General features: G+C 40.1%; 2 protein-coding genes across 2 annotated transcripts in view; both read left to right on the top strand.

The window, feature by feature from the left end:
- Nucleotides 1–1,302: 1,302 nt before the first annotated feature.
- On the top strand, nucleotides 1,303–4,304 carry btg3 (B-cell translocation gene 3). The gene is made up of 5 exons (XM_005740363.2): nucleotides 1,303–1,397; nucleotides 2,125–2,331; nucleotides 2,417–2,554; nucleotides 3,044–3,236; nucleotides 3,772–4,304. Exons 2-5 carry the CDS (start codon nucleotides 2,159–2,161, stop codon nucleotides 3,973–3,975), a joined length of 708 nt encoding a protein of 235 aa, XP_005740420.1. The 5' UTR covers nucleotides 1,303–1,397; nucleotides 2,125–2,158; the 3' UTR covers nucleotides 3,976–4,304.
- A 5,102-nt stretch (nucleotides 4,305–9,406) lies between these two features.
- Nucleotides 9,407–12,853, top strand: part of cxadr (CXADR Ig-like cell adhesion molecule) — a 37,796-nt gene continuing 34,349 nt past the window's right edge. The window contains exon 1 of the mRNA XM_005740362.2: nucleotides 9,407–9,670. Coding sequence (XP_005740419.1) covers nucleotides 9,619–9,670 — 52 coding nt within the window. The 5' untranslated portion in view covers nucleotides 9,407–9,618. The remainder of the gene's footprint in view (nucleotides 9,671–12,853) is intronic.

Raw genomic sequence — 12,853 nt, 5'->3', positions numbered from 1 at the left:
TCAAAAAGTCGTGGGAAGAAGTAACACTTGTGTAGTCCCTTCGCTCAGTCATATGGTTGTGCAGCTGCTTCCTGAGTATATTTAATACATGGTTTAACAATAACTTGTCACATTGGAAATATCTATATTGAAAATGCATCTTGTATACAGGAATATAGGATATAAATGCATTGAGAGAACTGGAAACCATTGTTCCCACTGAACAGTGACCACAAGACATTCTAGGTGATATTGATCCAGACAGCAGCTTTTTCAATCATATCAAGACTATTTTTATTTGTTACCAGGATAAGCAACTAAATGAAATTACAAATACAGATCAGATGTTAATAAGTCATACTAATAGCAGAAATCTTTATGCCATTTTTAAAACACAATGCATCACAAAACCCACAAGAATAACTTCTTACTGTGCAACATTTTATTTTATTTTATTTTACATAACCAATTCAGTTGTCTTATTTCAAATTTTAGTGAGCTGAGCAAAAATTATAAATACTCCTGTGTGAAGCAGTCAGGGCAAATGTGGCTGTCCTGTATATATCAACATGCAGCATGGGCGTGTACACGTCTGCATGCGATGTACAGTTTGAGAATATAAAAGTGAAATGTTCATTTATTTTATTTTGTGTTATTTTATAACATTCTGGGAATCTAATTTCCATAAACAGCCATGCCACCAAAAGCACCTTTGGATTTGAAGCTGATGAATGCATAGACAACGTGAGACAAAGTGCTGGTTCCAGTCTGGGGTTCTGTAGAGGTCTAGCGCACTCAAGTGGGCGAATGGGCGTATTACGTCAAGCAATGCCGCTAAAAAGGGTTATTTCCAGGAAATGGATGCGACAATCCCTGACTCAGCGTTGTGTTAAAAAGTACATTTAAAAACAAACAAACCCCAGAACTTTAAACTTTTAAAGTCTTTAAAAATAAAAACTATCAAATTGTTATTGTTACCCATTATCACACGTTGTATCATACATAGTTGGTGTATCATAAACTGCAGCTTTTACTAACTTTAATAGCTTCCCATGGCAACCCGCAGTTAAACTATAAATTAATCTTTTGCTTCTGAGCCACACGAAGAACTACTTTCTCTTTCTTCAGTGTTAAGATGAAATTACATCAGAGGATGTAACCACAGTAATAATAAGCAACAAACACATACCTCACCATGAGTCATAACAATCACTTGAATGACTCATTATGTAAGACGGGCATACACTCGACCAATGAACGCGCTATATTGAGTTGGATGGAACCAATAAAAATTATCCGTGGGCGGGGATTGGGTTGTAAAGGGCGGAGTTAATAACAAAAACTGACGGGTTCTTCTGTTGCTTCCTCCTGTTAAGCATCCGTTTTAGTCCGCATGTCGGTGTAGACCACAAGGAGAGGTTAGTGAAATGTTTTACATATTTAGTCCATATTCGAACCTATTAATATAAGCGTTTTTAGGATACAAATATATTTTTTGTAGGATACAAATATATTTTTTGAGTTTGTAGATTTCATCGCCAAATTTATAATGCTGTTGTTAGCAGCATGACCACGTTAGCAGTGTTGCTAATGCTAACAGGTCCACAACGTTTTGAAGGAATAATACCCTTACGCTTTTATTAACAGGCTGTAATTACCAGTGGGGATATAGTTATCATAACGATAACTTAAACCTCAGCTGAAGTTAACTTAAACGCTACTTGGGCCTTATCGTGTTCCGTTTCCGTAAATAGCGCATTTAGAGCAGTAGCTCGTGTTATGGAACGAGGCAAGTGCGTGGCTAAATGGAACCTGTGCGTCTCAGCCCGCCTTTCTCTGGTTCGAACCGTTAACCGAAGGCAGCAGGGCATAAACAAAAGGATGTCCACATTTTAAACTAAAGATGTTTCCTACAACAGCAGGTGTTGCCACGTGAACACAGGCGTATTGTTGATACCGAGGGAGTTTTGGCATTGGATATACAGAATAGTTAAAACGGTCAAACCACCTAAAATAGTGCAGTGATAGACTGTAAAGTGGAATTAGTTTTTTCCAATTTGGGCATCAGAAAACATTTTGTAGGTAGGATCTACACCTGTATATCTATTTTGTTTTACATGATCTGTCACATGCCTTTCATTACAGAAGCTGTCCATACGTGATGAAACACTTGTAAAATATGAGGAGAGAGATTGCAGCTGTGGTGTTCTTTCTGAAGAGGCTTGTGAAAAAGGGGGAGAAGTTGGAAGCGGAGATGGTCGAGCTGTTTGTTGAGAGGCTGGCTGTGGCACTGCAGGAGAAGTTTAAGGGGCACTGGTATCCTGAAAACCCCAGCAAGGGACAAGCATACAGGTGGGGCTGCAAATGAGTAAAGCTCGGATTGTTCTGGTGGCACGTTTAAGCTGAAGGCAGTTTGTGTTGTGTGTGTGCTTTGAAGGTGCATCCGAGTGAACAGATTTCACAAGCAGGATCCAGAGCTCCTTCGGGCCTGTCGTGAGAGTGGTATCCAGTACAGTGACCTGGGACTTCCTCGTGAACTCACATTGTGGGCGGACCCTGGGGAGGTTTGTTGCAGGTGAGATTAAGAGTTTGTAAATCTTGTACGCTTAAATGTGCTTCGGTTGATTGCTTTCTCATTAATCTAAACCTGGTATCACTCAATAATTAAGGCAAACTGGTTTTTAACGTGAGATGACCCATTCACGTTAATCTTCCTCACATGCTTCATGCGCAGTGGTGCAAGAGGCTGTAAATACAGTTTCATTAACCCCAAGGCTTTCCTGTGATTTCAAACGAGACTACTGGCAACAAGAAAACACTATCTTTATGAAACAGCAGTTAAACATTTTGTTGAAACTTGGATATAAACTGGTGGCTTTGTTTAATTAAAAAAAAAATCTTTTACCTGCATTTATCGTTATTAGATGCTTATGAACAAAGACGGCGCTTCTTGTTTTGTAATATGCTTTCCCTAAAATCTTCTAAAGAAAACCGTTCTTAAACAAATTTCCTACTAAGTGTTTAATTAAAGGTAATAATTATTGATGTCTCTCCTAATTATTAGGTATGGTGAGCAAAATCCTTGCTTCTCGGTTGCCACTTTCTCAAGTGACGATGAGGATGGCAAAGATGTTTCAAAGAAGGTGACCAGTGCACTGGAGAGGGTGACATCAGACTACCACTCTGGTTCCTCTTCAGATGAGGAGAGTGCCCGCACTTCTCCCCTCACTATCCCCAGCAGATGCTCTGCTTCCCAGGTATTCTGTCATGAAATGAGGGCTGCCTACATTCACATATATTCTGTCTTTTATGAGAGGAAACATTTTGCTGCTGTCAATGAATGTTTGAGTGCACACACAAAGCAAGACTCCTGATAACACAGGCTAATGATTCTGAACAGGAGACACTGCAGTAAGCACTCTGGCTAAATGGTTAGCCAAGGCCTGGATGAATTGTTTTAAAGAATATTTCACGCATGAAGTTGGTGAATGATGGTGTATGTTTGCATGCCAAATTTGCACCTATGCTTCTTGGGTTCAGCTTCAGCCCATAAATGATCAAAATTATACTTGATCAAATGAGTGAAGGAGCCAGGTGATAATGATAAATGATAACCATTTCAACAATGAAAACTTGGTCAACTAATAGTCCTCTTACACTAGTACCTACTTGACTCGACTTGGTCAAGCTTGATCTAGCTACAGTATTATGACTGTTTTTTGGTTTGTCCACTATAATTGGCAGCTTATATATATGTAACTTATTTATTTTTCCTCTTTTTATCCGTTTAAGAAAATGAATCCATGTGCTCCTATATGGCATCCCAAAAAGATGGTACCAGGAAAAGGTCATATCCCTCCACAGCCCCACTACAGCTACAGGCCTCGGAATAGAGCCCCACACAGTTTGAGGAACAACCTGTGGGTCCCTCCTGTGTACAGGAGGGGGCCTGGATATTGGGAAACACACAAAAATCTGGCACATTGTTACAGTTAGGAATCATGGTGCTTATTGCTCACACTGGACATTAAACCTGAAGGCAACTTTAATATGACTGACCATTTGTTGTTGTTTCTTTTTTAACATGAACTTTTTATAAATGTTTTTTTGACAAAGTCTGTTTTGCACTTTAGACTATTTGTTATAGTTGGAGGAAATCACTTGTATTAAATTAGATATTGATATTGGAATACTACACGTATAGTCTTGAAGTACTGTATTTTTACTAAGGGAAATGTTTATGTTTGCCACTGACTGTCCTTTGTGATAAAGTGTTTTATTTATTCATAGTGAAGAGTTGTGTCAGAAGTAAAGGCTTAAATTTATGGAGTTTTATTAAATACTTCTAGCATCACAACACACACTTTGATTTTCTCCCCTATACTGTGTTACCTTCTGTTTGTCTTTGTGTTGCCACCTATCAACTTGCTACCAATCAGTGCAAATATCACACTTTCTTTTAACTCTATTGATTTTTTAAAAATTATTATTATTGTATGTTTTGGTGTCAACTAGAAAATACTCAAACCCGCACACACACAGTGTCTCGCCCTGGTGTCGTGTGTATGAGGTCCAACATCAGGACAGAAATTCTGGCTTTTCGGGCAAAGAGCTGTTGCTCAGTTCCTAACTGATCTCAACTAAATGTTGCGTGACTCTTCAGTCACATTCAATAACAGACCTGAGACATACATATTAAAATGGTCACAGATGTGGGGGATGTGACGAAATCTTTTGAGCATCAGCTAACCTGCTGGATGGGGCTCCTACACCAGCGGCAGACTGAAACATTGCACAGCACAGTTTGACAGCTGCTCTCTTATTTGCAAGGGGATTCCACAGTGGGGCCTCTCCTTGCTTGATTTGGTGGATTTTTCACACAGGCTGCCATTCTGCCTGCAAAAAAATCAAGATATTTGTCTCTGCAGGGGATCAAACCTGTGATCTTTTACTTAATAGGCAAATGTGTAAACTAGATAAACATTTTTCAGAGGATGTGATGTAATAGTAATCATATCAGGGTAAATATTTTGGTAAACACACCTTTGTGGTACAGGTTTAATTGTTTTTACTGGCACAGCCAGGGTGACGGTCACACACAGGGATAGTTCCTCTGGCCTGAAAAGAAAAAGATGTTTCCACAAGTCATTGCATGTTAGTTATGTTTATAGTTTCCTAATGATGAAGTTACTTAAAACTGCAGGCACTCTGGCTGATAACCTGCCATTAGCTCTACAGTCAATTTCTATATATAATTAATAATTGTCATATTCTGCTGTGCACTTATTTAATTTTAGAAGATTCGATGTCAGGACAGATGTGAAACTGAAAATAAGCTTTTAATGCTGATAGTTCAGTGCAAAAAAGATAAAGGAACAGAGCGAGGAGACAAAACTACATGGATGACGTGACAATGACAGAACAGAGGCAGAGGGTTTTATTTTAGTTGATTCTATGCTGTTTTATCTTGTTTTGGGTTGTTTTTGGGGGGGTTTTAATATAGGGCTGTTTTAATTTTTATGTATTTTGTGTTTTATTTATTTATTTTTGCTGTTTTGTGTTATCCTATTGCTTTTAACTTATTTTCTGTACAGCACTTTGGTCCTGTGCTGGGGATTTTAAAGTGCTTTATGAATAAAATTGGATTGGAGAGGGAACAGAAAAACAAAGGACCTAAATAACCTTCAGAGCCATCACTATCAAGAACTGAAGACTCATCATACGGGACTTCTAAATACAATTTAGTATTTAGTATTTTTAGTATTTATTTATTTATTGTCATTGTCAAGAACAATGAAATTGCGTTTGGGGCTTCCATACAACCCAAAAAAAGAAGAAAATAATAAATACCCCTTAAAACCCAAGTGTACATATTTAACCCAGTGTGACTCCAATGCAATAGACAATCCTTAGCAATAACATGAGAACATGACAAGTAATGTTGGTAGAAATTCAGACAAAGACCTGAGAAACATGACAAAGTACAACAATGCAACCCATTCAATATTATTGTATTGTGAGATATGATATCAGATATGATAGTTATCTATTTAAGAAAGAGGGGGGGGCAGGAGGGGGAAGAGAATAAAGATATGATGCACCAATGCAGACCAGTTCATTGCTATTAAGAAGTTGGATATGGTTATTGTCCGTGAGAGGGGGCAGAGAGTTCAGGAGCCTCACAGCCTGTGGATACAGGCTGTTGGCCAGTCTGGATGTTCTGGCCTGTATAGACCCTTCTCCCTGAGGGCAGCAGATGGAAAAGGTGGCGCGCAGGGTGATGTTGGTCCCGCAGGATACTGTGCACCCTCCTCAGACAGCGAGTGGGGAAGATATTACTGATCTCTGGCAGACTTGTTCCAATAATTCTGCCAGCTTCTTTCACCACCCGCTGGAGTGCTTGCTGATCGGCCTTGGTGCAGCTGGGGAACCACACTAGAAATCCATACGTCAGAACGCTGCTGATGGCACAGTTGTAGAAGTTCAACATCAGAGATCTGGGAATGTGTGCGCTCCGCAGTCTCCTCAGGTAGTAGAGGCGCTGTTGGGCCTTCCGTGCAACTGAGGTGATATGGTTGCCCCAGGACAGGTCCTCGGTCACAGTTACCCCCAAGAATTTAAAACTGCTCACCCTCTCCACCGCCTCACTGCCAATGAAGAGAGGCAGATGGTTGTTACAATGAACTAAACTAAAGCAACAACACTACAAATAGTAAGAAGAGTAAGTGAATATCAACGGCAGCAAAGACAACTAATGAACCAAACCCAAAAACTCAAAACCACGATCCAGGGACCATGACAATGACCAACACAAAGTAACACATCACTGATCGATGTGCAAAGCTGGGAGAGACTCACTCCAAAAGACTTGCAGCTGTAAGTGCTGATGGTTGGACAGAATATTGGTTCTTCATGTTTGATGTGCAAATATCGTTTAACACATTTATTGATTTTTTCTCTAATTTAGTACATTTAAAACACAAGTGTGATACATTTTTACAATGAAAATTAATTACAAAGCCAACAGCCTTTCCAGAGAGACCCACTGATGTAACGTCACCTTCCTCTGCTGTAAAACCTCACATCAAAACTGCTTTCTGTAAGAATATGTAGAACATCAGAGCTCAGAAGCCCAACCTGTAGGAGGACTCCAGGGCTGCCACAATACAACAGGGCTCCTTTTAGCCCTCCTCCTGCACCAGTTATCATTATTACAGAGTACCCGACGACCTTAAGGGGAAGAAGAAGGAGTCTTCTGAAAACTTAGTAAAACTCAATGTAAAGCCCACAGAAACCGATCCTGTGTTTCAGAACAAATACCTAATAACTTCTGACAAAGAAGATCTGAATAATTTAGCAATAATTCTAAATATAAAAACAAAAAACCCTACGTGTATTTCAGCTGTTTATTTCTGCCACCTGGAAACATCTGAAGCTGTGGTGGGGAGGAGGTCAGTAAACAAACAGCAACTCTTAACACACTCTGATCTACTTCGGTGTGCACCTCCGTCCTATCTGGCACAGGTTCCCAGTCTGTCACAGGCCTAACACAGAAAGATCACCATTCACAGTCATGGCCAAATTAGAACTACAAGCTAACCTAATGTGCATGATTTGAACTGTGTGAGAAAGCTGGAGCATCCAGACACAACCAGTGCAGGCACAAGGAGAACAGGAAGCAGGAACCCGCTTCCTGTGAGGTGACAGTGCTAACCACTGCCCCACTGTTTCATGTTATACACAACATTATTTTTAATTGAAATTGTACAGTACTGTGTCTTTTTTAAAGTGATCTTGAGCAATACTGTTCCAGATTCCCTGGAGGTCTTTCAAAGTTTACTTTGGACATTGGCTATTTTTTCGCTTATTTTCAGTCCAGTCGTTGTGCCTGACCATTTTCAGAGGAAGGTTAACAAACAATTTAAAATTGTATCTTTAGGAACTCTATTACTACCAGCCACGTGAGATATGCAAAATCACACAAGACCTGGACTAAAAATCAGTGGCGACGATGTTATGGGGAGATTAATCCACACTTGAAATTTTAGTTTAAACTGTGTTTAATATGTTTGAAGGTCAGGAGAGAAGTACAACAGTGAGTCTACAGAAATCTGTAAAACACGGTAGAGATCAAAGCCTGGAGAACTATTTCTGAACACTACTTAAAGAAGTTACAGGAAAGCTTGTCTGGGAGAGTTAAGTCTGTGTTGAAAAATAAAGGTTGTCAAACATTGACTTTCAAGCTTTTCAGAAACTCTCTTGTTAGCTTACATACTGTATTTTCTATTTATTTGTGCACTTGTTTCAAAGCTGCTGCAGTGCCTTTGCAATATAATGTAAAGAAATGACAGTGGTTCATGACATGTGGTATTTCTTTTGATTTCAGATTAGTTTGGATCTTATTAACATATTTGCTTTTTCTTATTCAATCAATTTGCTACACGTTTGCTGTGTTTAACTTATTTTTTAACTGTGGTCACAAATATATTTCCCAGTGTGTACATGTGTGTATTCCTCACACATGTGAGGCTTTTGCTCAAGTTTTGTCTGGTTGTCTCTTATAGTGTGTCTTTTGCCTCCTCTCCTTCTTCTCTTCCCTTTCATCCCAAATTGGTCACGGCGGACGGCTGCCCCTGTTCAAAGGGAGTTTTTCCTCCCCACTTTCACCAAGTGCTTGCTCATCATGATCATCTGATTGTTGGTTTCAACATAAAGCACCTTGAGGCAACAGTTGACCTGATGCTATATAAATATAATCACGGTCATTCCAGCTGGATGGCAGGGAGTCAAGTTGTGGAATGTAGCTGAGAACTGTTACTCAAATGTTTTACAGTACAAAATGTGTCATCGTACTTCTGCTCTACTACATTTCCCGATCTAAATATTGTCATTTGTATTAGCAAGATGTCATTTATTAACAGCTTTAGTTGCTTACTTATTTTGCAGATTATTAAAGATTATATTCTACATAAAACTGCCCAGCTCAATATAAGTAATTAAAATAATTTTCAGCTGAACAATACAATCAAGAATTCACTGCCATCATCCTTACTTGAGTATGTCTTGAGGCTAAATTTCTTGTACTGTTACTTAAGTAGTCTTGTGATTTATTTATTTCGTTTATTTTTATTTTTAACTAAAGTAATGTTGTACGATTGTCAATTGTTGGACTCTGTATCCAATATTTTATATGTCAGTTCTCTTCCAGCACATCGTCTTGTGGTTTCACAAAATAAACTTCCGTGAAGAAAAGTTCCCTGATTGACTGAAGCGGAATCTTTAGAGAACCATTGAAGGAAAGGTCCGTGAGGGCCTCTGGCTGGGACACACACAGAGTAGTGCCGTTGTACCGTAAATCATTCTTCAAAGATCCAGCGGATAAGAAGACACGGGCAGGTTGAGCGAACCGTAGCATGGGCACCGGCAGGGGGCGTCGCTGGTCGTGGGATGGATAGGCCAAGCGGCGGTCACGTGACGCAGTGCGGCGCGCTTCGCTGTGCACCTGCACAGAGTGGAGGACAAGGAGGAGGCGGTGTGGAGTTTGGATGCTGTGTCGGGGCTGAGCTGCCGAGTCTCACTTCAAATTCAGCACAAGTTCTCCAAGTTTCACTGAACAGGCGGCGGAATAGTTGAGCAGGAATGGAGCTTTCGGCGGCCCGGTTGTGTGTCTCACTGTTGAGCCTCTTCGCAGGTAAGTTTGTCGACTGAGCTGAAGCTGAGCTACTTTGACTCTAATGAATATTTCTGTGAACCGGGCTCGGAGCGGTCAGACGTGTACAACAACGCTAGCCGTTGACGTGGACACCGAAACTCGTGTTTTTTCGACGAGTTGAAAGGCGCATGATTTTTAAAAGTCGTGTTTTTCAGTGGTTCGACTTGATGACGAAGCTGTAACTTCAGCGGTTAAACACAAAGCACTTCCCAACAGAGCTAGCTGTGACCCAAGGTCAGTTTAGTTGTGTTACAAGCAGAACAAACGAGCTGCGAAAGCAGGTTTAAAGTGAAACAGTTAAGTAGTCAAACTGACGTAACTGTGAAAAACATGTCTGTTTTCTGACGAACAGCATTTCAGTTGTTTGTGGTCATATCTGATCTCAGTGACCAGTAAGGGACAGTGGTTTAGTTCACTTTTAATCAGCCTTACCCAGTGGCTGTGTTTTGTACCTGAGCTGAATGCTTTTTAAAAAAATGTGCTGAACTGGGATTTTAAATGCTCACGTTCATATTTTATATGACAAAAAGGACATTTCCCCGGTGCCAAAAATCAGTGTATTTCCCTCCGTGCGTCCATTTCTTTTGGGTTATCGTCGCGTGGCTAACACAATAGCTTGATCCGCTTTTAAACCTGTGGCTGCAGGACTTCAAAGTGCTGCCCCCCCCCCGTCTGCCATCTGCCCTTACCCCCCAGCCCCAAATCCGGTATCACGCCAACTTGAGCGCACGTTTGCTGCTGCTGTGACGGCTTCCTTCACGTCGGTATCATTTATTTATCGTTTTTAACGCCTCACTGCCAGGACTCTGCTTTGTTGTCCGTTTAGTCCTAGTGACCCTCAGCTCAAAGGGTTTATGTTGTTCTGTTGACAGTGTGTGCGAAACCTCTGATTAGTGTCAATGGTCAACAGTGGACTCCAGTTTTTCTTCACCTTGTTACATTTTAACCAGCTTGGGCTGTTTCCTCTTAAGGCTTTGTGCATTTGAAATAATGTATCTGGCTGTGCATGATTTCATTTCTAAAACATTTTGTGATGTTATTTGGGTTGCTAGTTGTTACCATCAAAACGAAACCAAATGATACACGAGAATTCATGAGAATTCATCTCATATCTGCATCAGAACGAGTTTCCGTGTTATTTAGGCTCATGGTGTGGGTATAGCTGTTTAGTGTGCTGGAATTTACACTGAAACTAACAAGTGGCTCCACCTACTCTAAACAATAATGTGAAACTTGAGTTCAATATGCTGTGGTACTTAGTGAAAACATTTCTGATCTTTTGATGGGAAGCCACAGAGTCTTGGTCAAGGCATTGCAATCCAGTTGGCTTGTTAGTGAGAGAATTAAATTGTAATAAAGCAATCCTTTATTTAGGGTTTCCTAGTCTCTCTCTCCGTATAAAAGCTGTGAGAGTCACAGTGTAATATTAAGGTTTGCATAGTGTGCTGTTTAGCCTTTTGTCTCATCATTCAGTCTTGTGTCTACACCAGTTTGGCTCATTAACATCTTAATGGCACCATAGTCTCGTTATGGGGTCGCTGTTCCACTTCATCAGACAAGAACAGTATCCGGCGGGCTCAAAACATTCTTTGATTGGCTTAGAAATCCACCATAAATGTGCTCACCTCACTTTAATGGCAAAAATAACAAGTGGGGTCTTTCTGCTCCATTTTCTCTGTCCTATTTATATGTGGCTCTTCGTGAGCTATAAAGGGTTGACAAAAGTAATGCATTTGTAATAGGAAGTCTAAGTCATTTAAATTGTACCATTTATCATCAGGGAATAAGAAGAATCCAAACTTTGGTATCAGATTTTATAATGGCGTTAAATGTGGACATGTTTTCCTATTTTTCAAGGTGTATATGTGAGCTATATACACAATATGATCATAAATAAATCAGATAAATATTAGGGTTGTGGTAGTGCTCTTGAATGAAAAAGAATACATCTTTTCTAGATAAATTCTAGATAAATCTATGGGGAAAAGAAATCAGAGATCAAATAAATGATAATGACACTTTGAACTTGGCTCAGATGATTGTAGGATTATACATATATATTATATAATGAGTATTTGGAACCAATACACATTTCCAGTAAAAATGATGGTGTCAAATTTGAATGTAATACTATTTAAATCATTTTAATGTTGTGTATTAACATAGCAGAGAACCTGTCATTTAAAACCAGGCTGGTGCTTATTACCTAAATGGTTGAATATATATGCTGTCATAAACTGGGATAGTAGCTGTGCTGTAATATTTGTTTATAGTGTTGTCAGCGTTTATACTCCCAAACATGATTATGTCATTGTTTCTTGGTCAACATCTCAGGGTCTGCCAATGAAACTGAATCTGGTACATTTGATAGTTGGATGTAAGATGTATGCATCAGCCAAATGCTGATTGGTTGAGAAGTGGGCCAGAATACGAAAAGGGAGTATTTGCTGGGAGTCGTGGGGGGAAAAATAAAAATCGAAGATCATTAAAATACAACATGGAGAGCACAGACAGTGGCTGCAGTGGACAGTTTTCATTGTTTTTAATACTCGCTTTCACTTTCAGCTTTTTGTTTTAACTTTGCTGTTCTCTGTGGCTGACTGACAGACCGACAACAGTACAAGCAAGAGTAACCACAGACCACTTAGACCACATACTTTCTACACTGCCTCCATCTGAAGCAGCGCTCTCTGCAGGGAAACACTCCATCACCTGGACTGCAAGCGGACAGCGAATGCACTAATCCTGCTGGACTGCTAGCTATGGCTGGGCCATATCATACCGTTCACGGTAATACCGGTACAATGTTAGGCAACAATAAGAAAATGAAATATCGCGATAGAATATGGGTAAAACGCGCATGCGCAGTGCCTTTGTTTTCATACACACATGGCCGAAAAAGCATGGGGGCAACCGAGAATGAGAAGGGAGAAAGTGGATCGTTGAGTGAAACGGATGAAATAGAATTGGTTTGTAAAAATGGTGCCACTTCAGTGATGTGGAACTGGTTTGGTGTTTGTCCATCAGATACACAACAAAGCACTTTTTTTGTACAATATGCAAGCAGGCCATCGTTATTGCCGTATTTGTCGGACTAAGGTGCTCGTAAATCTGGGAGTAATCTGGGTCCTAAACGCCGTCTGCTTCAGGTCTCAAAGTCAA

The sequence above is a fragment of the Pundamilia nyererei genome, unplaced genomic scaffold, assembly GCF_000239375.1.
Source record: "Pundamilia nyererei isolate P.nyererei 1_Seehausen unplaced genomic scaffold, PunNye1.0 scaffold00099, whole genome shotgun sequence".
Classification (NCBI taxonomy): domain Eukaryota; kingdom Metazoa; phylum Chordata; class Actinopteri; order Cichliformes; family Cichlidae; genus Pundamilia; species Pundamilia nyererei.
This window is presented reverse-complemented; position numbering and strand designations above follow the sequence as displayed.

Excerpts from the sequence above, each read along its gene's own strand:
- btg3 (XM_005740363.2), top strand. The coding sequence starts at position 2,159 with ATGAGGAGAGAGATTGCAGCTGTGGTGTTCTTTCTGAAGAGGCTTGTG. Across the intron at positions 2,555-3,043 it reads CCTGGGGAGGTTTGTTGCAG|GTATGGTGAGCAAAATCCTT; the intron begins GTGAGATTAAGA and ends CCTAATTATTAG. Across the intron at positions 3,237-3,771 it reads GCAGATGCTCTGCTTCCCAG|AAAATGAATCCATGTGCTCC; the intron begins GTATTCTGTCAT and ends TATCCGTTTAAG.